We start from the raw sequence: 10,751 nt of genomic DNA, 5'->3' as shown, positions 1-10,751 counted from the left end.
ATATGTTGCAGTCGTGACAAAGAACTCTTAAAAGACGACAACAGGAGACATCATAGGACAGTAACACATAACCATCTACCCAGATGATCTGCTTATAAATGGAAATTACAAATATATAAATACACCCTGTTATAAATAATCCCTTTCATGTTACCGCTCACTTTCATTCCCATGGCAACTGTACAGTGCAAAATAACAGTGCTGGACTCAAACTGCATTTATCTAATCAAGTGAACAAAAGCCGATGTTAGAAATACTCTTGAAAAGATGCTCAAGTGCTTCTAGCTCAAACTGATCATCGCGTTTGCATGCGGGGCCGGAAATTAAGTCACACATCCGGCCTGTGAGTGACATGACGAAGGGAGTGCAAACCCATGATGCAGCAACCCCTGATCAGCGCTGCAATGTTGTACACAGGAGCGCTTCCGTCAACACCATGTCTGGAGTACAACCAGGCCACAGTGGGCAATACTGGGGCCGCTACCGCTACCAGGTCGACCAGAAAGCTGCTGCTCCAGTAACTCTTCCCCACCACATCCGCTCCAGAAGACAGACAAGGTTTCTCTTTAAGGACTCCAAAGTCCAGCTCCTCCATGAAGCGTTGGCTCTCCGTCGGCTCTGAACAAAACGCTCCAGAATCGGATGAGGCGTCGGGGCTTGTTGGAGCCAAACTGGACTGGAGGGCTGTGGAGGAAGGTGGGTTTGGGAGTCTGAGGAGACCACCGGGGACCGAGTGGGCTGTATCCTCCAGCGACGCCCCATGAAATTTAAGCAACTGGAGGAGGAGAGCCTCCAGGTCTGGAGAGATGGGTGTTAGGTCCGTCTGGGTTCCTTTATCCTCCGCGTCTGGCTTGAGAGGAGTGCTTGAAGAGTCGGTGACTGTGGCTGAAAGTGCATTTGGAATGGATGGCAGAGCTGCAGTAGATTTATCAGAAAACTGTCCATCTTCTGACAGGGCTGATATTCCTGACACAGACTCTCCCGTCGTCCCGGGCTTAATGGAGTCCTGGCTGAAATCTGCAGCAGTGGACATAAAAACCTGCTCAAAAATGTCCGCTCTGTTTGCCATCTCGTCGTTTGCCAGCAGCCCACTGTCCGCCATCGCCTCTGCTCCTTGTTCTTCCAAATCCATCCCACCCTCGTCCTCTCCTACCATTTTCTTCCCAACGTGATCGGGGCTGTCGCACATGAAGTCCATTGAGCTTTCATCTTGGAGGATGGCGCCACTCTGGGCGAGCTCCATGCTCTGGAGCAATGATTCCAACTTCCTGTTTTGGATGTTGATATCAATGAAATACTTCTGTATTCCCTTGTCCTTCTCCATCAGGCTGCTCTTCATGGTTTCCACCACCTGACGGAGTTGTTTGATCTCTTTGCGGGCTTCCTTCAGGGACAGCTGAGCCTCCACTCTGTGGCATTCCTCTTCAATCCAGTCTTCCCTCATCCTGCCGAGCTGGGTTTTAAGCTCCTCAATCTCCAACTCTCTAAGAAACCAGAAGGAAAAATATTCAGCATTACTTGGAAAAGTTTTGCACGAATCTAAAAGTACATCAAAAAGTTTGTTGTGCTTCTAAAGTCTCTTCAAAGAGACGCATCTGATATTAAGTTTGTGTGTTATGCAACAGACATTTCCCCGTTGGTTTACACTCGCCGACATGTTCACGCTTGAGCAGATTTCCTCTAGGCCGCCATCCCCCATTAGCACCACTGGAGCTACTGTGCTGCTAACCTGTCACGAACTCTGTTCTCCGACTCCAACAGTTTGGTCTTCAGGTGTCTGATGGCCACTTCCTTCTGCTGCAGAGGGGTGAGGTACTGCTCAGGGTTCGGGGGCCTGATTCCATGGTTGTCTTTACAGGAGTGGTAGTGGCCCAAAGTCACTCTTCTGAGCAGATAAACATTGACGATGGCGGGAAGAAGAAAAAAAAATGGTTTACTTCTCTTCAACTGATTGATGACTGCTGCATGAGGCATTTTGAAATAGCAGCAGAAAAAGCATTTGATGCTTAAAAAGCCAAATGAAGGTAATTAGTCTGGGTCGGAGTGCAGTCAAGGCAGATGCTCCTTGAAGCCTGGCATTACTGTCTGACACAGGATTACTGGTAGTCAGGATAGTAGCTTAAACAGAAAATGGTTGTTTAATCAAACTAACAGTTATCAAGTAAAGACATTATCAGATAACTGCATCAACATTCGTGTATCCTTTAGATGCCCTATGATCAGTGCTTTAACATGCTCAAAGAAAACTGATCAAAGGATTCTTCACTACAACAGAAGAGTTAATGATTTGGACAGTATGCAAAGCAGCATACACATCTGCCATCCACAATATCCTAGCAACCTGAGATACTTGAGGTTTTGATGCGAATGCTCTGCATCCCTGCCAAAAATAGAAACCGCCCAGGAGAAGCTTGCATGGGGAGAGGAAAAGATGTCACATGACACTTAGCCAGGCAGAGAAAAGCTGACAAATGGGAAGCCTTAAAGTGACAACAGCTCAGGATTTGTATGAATTATGGAGGCTGGAAGAGGAGCTAAATCTGGCAGGTTGTGATCCTCCGCAAAACATTGAAGACATCTGACAGAAAATCTTTAGGTCATACCTTTAAAATGAATGTGCACTCTGAAGCCCATTTAAAAAGCACCAGATTCTGCTAGTCTGAACAATTCATGATGAGCCTCCTCTCCTTTTAAACCAAGGTGCGCCTCATTTCTATTCTTTTATATGCAGTCTATGGCTTCCGGCAATTCGGTGACTGGGTAACATTCTGAAAATCCTCTTTAATCCCAACTACAGCCAAACCATGACCGATGTAATCCCAGCCAGCTGCAAGAGAGGAAATGATAACAGTCTGGACTTAATCCACCCACCCACCCACTCAGCAAAGGTTATGCTGCCTATTGTCTGGCTCACTGTCCAAATCTGTCTCCAAATCCATGTGTCCCCCTTCAAAGTAAATGAAAACTGATAAGTCAAAGGGCAGCTGTAACTCAGTGAGCTCTAGATTTTACTTTATTCAGAGGGTTGCCTTTTGATTCTTGCACTTTGCAAGTTGCGGTATAGCTGATGATAAACCCATACTGCAGCAGCTTTCTCCAAATATCCTTATAACATGTAAGTTGCTTTGGATAAGAATCAGTTAAATGACTAAGGACAGATCAAAAGGGAAAGAAATATAGGGCATCGTCTAATCAGCATATTCAACTTCCCATTTACAATTCATTTTCCTGGAGATAAAAGATGCACGATGGGAAGCTAATGTTAATGTACCTAGAGGTGGGGCTGGAGTTGCAGCTGCTGCTGTTGGTGGTGGTTGAGGATGCAGGTCGTGGAGGAGTCTTGTAGGGAGCGTAGAGTTCTGCATCGCGGTTGGCTGCTAGGTGTCCAGGTGGTTTAAACACTGGGAGCGGACGGATGAAGGTGCCACGACTTTAAAAAGATTTGAATGGGAAAACAATAAGGTGTTAACACAAATACAGGGTGTGACTTATACTCCAGCTTTCTTTACAACAAGGATCACTTCAATGAAGATCTGTCTTTGTAGCCAGACTTCTTTGGTCTGTTGGTGGTCCATTAAGGATTATAAATAATATATTAACTTAAAAATAAAAAATACCTGCGTGATGGAGCCTTCTTCCCAACTGAACTGGAAATCAGGCTTTCCCTGGTCTTCAAGCTGCCTGTGCTGCTGGAGGAGCTGAAGTCTGCCTCACTACCTGCAGGGAAAGAATGTGTCAGAATCATGCTGCTGGCAGCTTTTATAGTATTTTAAATGGTTCCTATACGCAATGTCTATGTCCATGTTCTGTAAAAATGCCTTGAGATAAGTAATTTGAGTAAAGCCAGTTTAATTTAGTGAGATGCTCACTTTTTAAAAAATAAAATTTACAAGAGTTATCTAAAAAACGTAATGCTATTTTACATTAGGATATCTTCAAAACCCCTCCAGTTGAATTCGCTATTTCACATTTACATTAGACTACATTAAGAAATTTGCTCATTTTAGCCAACTTGCTAACCTAGTTACAGTAATATATATATATATATATATATATTAAACTGAAACCACTGACATGTTGATTGTTTTATATTTAAATACCTGCTTGCAGTCCCATCCTAGTCCAGCCAATTGTGTGTAAACCTTCGGACAGCTCAGCTAAAATTAAATTATGTTAAGCTAGTTTGTGAGGTAACCACAGCTAGCCTTAGCCTAATCACTTATATAACTTATATTAAAATTTATTTATGAGATTCCCATAAATGTTGTGTGAGCTGATATTTAAGTGTTTAGATATTTTATATAATAAAAACTTAGTCCACGAAAAATTATCAGCCCAGATGTCTGAAAACAGTTATAAATAGCTAGCACTAGCTTAGCATTTTTCATGAAAGTCTCCCCAGTGTCAGATTGGTCTTTGCCACACACACACACACACACACACACACACAAAAAAAAAAACAAAAACAAAAAAAACTTAATACATGCTCCGTTCATGAAGTTTGACTTAAAAATCCTATAATAAAATAGTGTAAACATATCCATATCGTGTCACTAGTTTTTAAAAGGAAAAATATTAAAATCCTTTAATATATCAATTAATCTTGTGTTTAATCAGTTTAATTAGTGTAAGAGTTTGTTGTAGACGTGTTTGCAAACATCCTTTTTTATATTATAAATTCACTAATAATTACAGAAACTGATAGATAAATGTCACATTTTATTGTCATTTTGGAAACGTGAAGTTTTTCCATTTTTGTCTTCAGATTTGGTGGCTTTGAGTCAAATAAAAAATTAAAAGCTCCAAAAAGACAATTTGAACTTTTTAATCTACACTAAAAAAAAAATTACCTTTGGTTACATTCTGAGATTTAATGCAGGATAAAGCTGCTCATTTGTTCAAGTTTTATTTAATTAAATGGGACCCATTAAGCTTTTAGGGTGGACCATTTCCCACAATTTCAATTGCTGTTTTTGCAAATTATAATTGAAGGGAAGAGCATCCAGAAAACCATAAATAAACAATTTATGAGAAGCAGCCTGCTCAAGTGTTAAAAAAAAGTTTCATAATAAAGCCAAGGAACATTTTGACTGGTAAAACAGAAAAGTTTACTAAAAAAATGAACTTAAATTATTTCAAAGTCCTACCTGAGAAACTTCTTTTCCCATCAAACAACACCATTGTGTCTTATGAAGACTGTGGTTAACAAAATAGCTGAAAACTTTCTGCCTCTGCACCACTTGCTGAGTCAAATAAGACACGCATTGCACACACTCAGTCAGTGTAGTAACCTTCAGTAATCAGACTAATTGGCTAAGCTCCCTAATATTTCCACAGCCAATCAGCTGTTCTTCTAACTCTGACTCATAATGAGGGGAGGAAACTGCATTTGAGGGTAAACAGCCCGCACTCTTCCTGACAAATCTTATCTGAGTGCACACGTGCACAGATGACATTTCATTCCAATCTCATCTCAAGCAGGTTGCTTTGACCCTGCTAGTGTTTGTTCATGGCCCATCGGCTGCTGCATGTGACAAATAAAAGGTTACAGTACTTTGGTCTCAAGGGAACTTTAGCATGGTATTTTAAAAAGCTGTGTTGTGTTGAATTAGAGCTTAGTACTGAAGGTCAAAGGGGAATTTCAGCCTTATAATGGTGTTTAATGAGGTATACCTTTCAACTCATTGTACACATCTTTACCTCTGGCTTTCATGGCCGACCTCAGCTCCCTCTTGTGCCTCGGTGTGATCCGTGCTTCACTGGTGCCCTCAGTCATCACCCTCACCCTCTTCACTTTGGTTTTGCGCTCTGGGAGTATCGGCGATCCGTGGGCACTCTGCTCTGAGCCTGACGGGGTTTTGGAGGGGGACACAGACTGACTAGTGGGGCAGCCGGTGTCATCTATCGCAAACAGGCACATAGAAGGTAATAGCCGCGAAGAAAGCAGCTCAGAGCAGGCAGCGAACAGTCAATGAGAGCTCAAGGTTCAGCCCTGCTTGTTTTTCTGGCAGATAGCACAAACAGCTTGCACAATGGTTCATCACCTCTGCTAGCACACAGGCACTTTTGTGCTTGCTCTATTTGTTAACTGGGGCCAGTTCGGATGAACATAAAAACACAAAGATGCATTTTCTGTTTGAGCTTGCATAACCCCTGCTGAAAAATTTATCATCCAACATGAGCACTGGAATGCAACCTGAAATCTGAAAGCCTGCAACCATAGGTCCCATGGGGGGGGGGGGGGGGGGATACTTCTTTCAAAGGTTGTGATAAAATATAGCAGTAATATAAAGTATAAACGGTTTGTCAGTATAAACTGACAAACCATTTATATTAAAATAACTTAGTAAGATGTATGCACTGTGATTTAATCCTGTATAGGGCACTCAATGAAATGCTATTGTCTTTTCATATAATGTCAGCTCATGAAATGAACTTTACACTGTAGGATTAAGACCTCATATTAACATGATCTTTAAAAAAAAAAAAAAAAGCCAAAGATGTGTATTCTCAGCTGTTCTTTGACTGGAGTACAGCATCTTACCAGAACAAAAGCTGTTGGTGCTGATGGTCCTCTTGGAGTGGTCAGAGCTGATGTCGCACTCCTTACCCTCCTCCTCCGAGAAGGGGGAATCAGAAAGGGGTGACCCTTTGTCCTTTGGTGGAAAGGGGTGAAGGACCAAGCGTGGGATGCGGCTTCGGGGGCTTCCTTTCTCTGGTGATTTCTTTTCCTGTTCAAACATTTGTTGCAGCAAGACATTGATGAACCACATCATGATCATTTTCTTCATATAAGTGGAAAAATGATGATTAAAATGTCACAGCTGATGATCAGACTCACCTCATATTCCTGAAATGGTCCCATTGTGCTTCACAGTGTTCTCCCCTAATCAATGGAAAAGAAGCCAAAAAATCAGCTTGTCTTTGGATTGTTTGCATGGTCCCATTTTACATCACACTCAAACCCTCAGCAAACAAGAGCCCTCTGTTTGAACTCTATTGAGCCACTAAATATCCCCCTACATACACACACAATGCACAACCTGCCTGGTACAGATGGCACAAGCCTGGAGCCAGCCGTGACCAACACACACTGAATTTATGACCTTATGAAACAAATCTAAACGCTAAAAATAAACAACCTCATGCCAGCCTTTGTTGGCTGCTTCAGAATGAAGTTGAGTCAAAGTCTCAAAGGGGACTTAACACTGAAAATCTCTTCAGAGCGTGTGCCACGCTGGCAATGGGAAATATTCCAGATTATTTGAAGATTAAAATCAATTTTATTATGCTCAAATGGATAATTTTTTGCATGCTGATGTTTTCCATTATCTGTTTGAAATATTCCTTTATGATGTTAGTTAGCAGATATTCGCGAATGAACAGTGAAGGCAAGACCAGCTGAGAATGCCTGTTATGTAAACTCTACTATGAAACTGCAGGACACACATTTATTTTCAGTAAACCTCAAAGAAAGAAATCAGGATGAAATTATTCACAAGCTGGGAGCGATCTTATTGTAATCTATTACAAAGCTGTTTAAATATTTTCATTTATGAGGTAAAAATGTTGTAGTTAAAACTGTCACTTCAGGGTGTCACTGGGGAGGATGATGAAGACGCTCTACTTGAATTTATGCATAAGTTGGCCTTTTACAAGTCAACAAATCCAAAATATTTCATGATTTTATTTAACCACTCTTTAGAGCTGCTGGGAGTAAAGTGATGGGATCTTCAAAAACAGAAGTATTGATCCCTGGAGAAGCTTTAATATCTATACAAATATTCCATGAAGCTGAATCTAGTAACTGAGGAGATCTTCGAAACTAAATGTTTGACCAAGAAAACAACAACTGGGAGAGCAACACAGCCGAGCAGCAACAGAATAAAACACATGTACACGATCAAAACTGTATATTTACAATAACTGAAATTCCTAAATAAATAAAAGATAATGACTTACAATCCTTTCTTGTTTTCTTTCTACATCCAAGCAACAACAATCAGACAGAAGGCTCCGTATGAAAACCTCTGCCATCAGCTGTTTGTGCCAAGGCTGCAGGGCTGCCTGCCAAAAGCTGCAAAGTGCTTCTATCAGTGCGATATAAAGGATGATGAGGTGATATTAGATCCGCTTTTAAAAGTGTTTGAGGCACAATGGAGGACAAGAAGCTGTTCTCTGACTCTGAACTTCCTGTTTCAGGCCCACATTTAAACAAGATGCGAACATTTTTTATTGATGCAGAGCTAAATAATGCAGATCTTTGCTCATGCTTGGATGAACTTTGTACAATCACATCACTTCCACTGTGATGGTGACTGCCGAAGGGGGGCTGTTACATAAGAGAAACATGTTTTTTCTGTTAGGAATGATGTCATTGACCCTAAAGTCTGCGTGTTACTGTCTGAATAAATCCCAACCTGCCTCCCTCTCTCAAGCAGGTAACTTTATGTTTCTTTAAATTTTGTATTTACTCATGTCAATCCTGTTATGATTGTTCCCCAAAACTACGTATAGTAGACTAACACAATCATAAAATGTCTGAATATTACATTCTAATATTCCTTATCAGTAACCCTGATTTGTGCTAAATCCTATTTGAGGACCCAACAAAGGCCCTGCAGCAGGTTGCAAAAATAGACCAAAGACTCTGGAGAATCAAACTCCATCTCATTTTCAAAAATAGATGGATGTCTTTGGTGGCCTGCACCACCTTTCCTGCAGTTTCACATTGGCTTTAAGCTCCCACAGTATCATAATGCTGTAGCAATTCACACCAGCCTGGCACACAAACGTGGCAGAATCTGCACCAACGCTGAGCAACCACAGTCGTGCCCTAGCAACACTCATAGCAACAGAGGGAAAAAGCTGCATTAGATGGAAGCAGTCATGTCTAGATGTGAATAGTGCAGCATGCTTTGCTTATCCTAAAATGCTAACCTTCACGCAGTTTCTTTTTTTTACCCCAAGCTGAAAGAACATTCTGTGCCTGAGCTAACATGTACTGAAACACACACTGTTGACTTGTTTTATACCAGCTGTTTTTTAAAAAAATGGAAACATCAGAGAAAGAGATCAAAACAACAAAAAAAAAGGACTAAACTGGGGTGTGAATAAATAAAAGGTAAGCAGACAGGGATAAATGGGATTATTCAGTGAAATGGGAGGTGGTGGAAAGAAGACAGGGATATGTGGCAACGGCATTCATGTTCCACAGAGAATGGTTCCTAGTATTTATCTGATGTAACCCAGAAGCTGTTAATGCTGCTTCTGGCTAATGGATGAAAAATAATGGGAAAGTGGTAAAGCATGACTCATCTGGAAATGAGTCATACTTTGTAAAAACCATGAAAGTCTATGACTAAACCCATGTAAAGACCCACCGCAGTTTGCTATTATCCAGGGGTTGTTATTAAAGATGTTTTGGAGAGTCCAGTCCTCTCCAAATACAGCAGTAAGTGCAGCAGTAAGTTCCAAAAAGTACAAGTGACCTGACAAAACAACCACTTGAGAGACTTTGTCATCCCACCTTAAACCAAGATAAAGGACTCTAGAAGACTAGGAATAATACTGTTTTCATCCTGATAGATGAGGTTGAGGTGGTGGAGGACTACAGGTACCCTGGTGTTCACCCGGACAACAGAGTGAACTGAAAACTGAGCTCCTGGACAGATTAGAGTCTACTTCTCCATGACACTCAAGTTGTTCAATATCTAGAGGAATATGTTGCATTTCTTCTGGTGGAAAGTGCGATCTGCTTTGGAGCTGAACCACCAGAGCCAGAGACTTAAAGAAACTGGAAAAAATAACCAAAATATACAGAAAAAGACAGGCGGGTGCTCTGGATTGTTCTGGAATCCCTGGAGTTAATTATGCATAAATATAAGGACAACTCTACATACCCATAACAATGATCCAATGATAAAGGGTGTTCAGTCAGAGGCTCCTTCAGCTGTGCTGTGACTGGGATTGGTGAATCGCTAACTGCTGGTTCTCATTGCTGCAAAATATTTGACTTGAGAAGATGCAGAAGATGGATGTTTATATTCTGAAGCCAGAACTAAGATTTTTGTTTTTACATTGATTTAGTTATTTCAGTATTTAGTTACAGTTTACTTGGTAATATTTAGTTAAAATAAAAAAAAGCTTGAGTTAGCCATTCCTAAAGATAAACAACCCCCATGTATGAACCTTCAACGTGGTTATGAGATCAGTTCATACGGAGATAAAGGAAGAGCCACATTGCAACCTTTTATCATGCCATATTATCTGTTTTTCTACCAGAATGCTAAAGATTGTCATGAACCAAAAACCCTGGGAAATGTTTTCTGTCTACATGTCCTCTCTGCTGCATTATTCATTATTAATACGTCCATTTTTGCTGATGTTTTTGTGCTTTAATTTGCACTCAATCTAAACTCAAGGCCCCTGAGATGGGATTATATTTAACTCCAGACAAAGTCGAGTGGCTTCCAGCCGAGTTAAAGGCTAAGCATGCCTGAAGTTGCAAACACAGGATTTTCAGCTCTCCCAACCTTCCAACCAACCTTCCCGCAGGCGTCGAGCACAATCCCTCCAGAAATGCATGAAAGTGTAAACTTACTGAAACTGATATAGATGTTACAGTTGATGCTCTGGAAAAAGGGAGGAGCTGTGAAAGCTGTCTGGAAGCTTCTGGTAAACAAATCTCTAAGCCTCCGCTGGAGCTCTTCCTCTCATCCAGATGGTGTACTCTTAAAACAGCATGGAGT

The 10,751-nt window shown here is 41.2% G+C and overlaps 1 protein-coding gene across 1 annotated transcript; it reads right to left on the bottom strand.

Moving 5' to 3' along the window:
- Positions 1-328: 328 nt before the first annotated feature.
- sybu (syntabulin (syntaxin-interacting)) lies at positions 329-6,865 on the bottom strand (the record flags this gene model as incomplete). Its single annotated transcript, XM_079240887.1, has 7 exons — positions 329-1,484; positions 1,730-1,885; positions 3,272-3,430; positions 3,618-3,717; positions 5,701-5,901; positions 6,545-6,731; positions 6,842-6,865. 7 exons carry the CDS (start codon positions 6,863-6,865, stop codon positions 329-331), a joined length of 1,983 nt encoding a protein of 660 aa, XP_079097013.1.
- Between the last annotated feature and the right edge of the window lie 3,886 nt (positions 6,866-10,751).

This window comes from Telmatherina bonti (genome assembly GCF_933228915.1).
Source record: "Telmatherina bonti genome assembly, chromosome: 5".
NCBI classification, from domain to species: domain Eukaryota; kingdom Metazoa; phylum Chordata; class Actinopteri; order Atheriniformes; family Telmatherinidae; genus Telmatherina; species Telmatherina bonti.
This window is presented reverse-complemented; position numbering and strand designations above follow the sequence as displayed.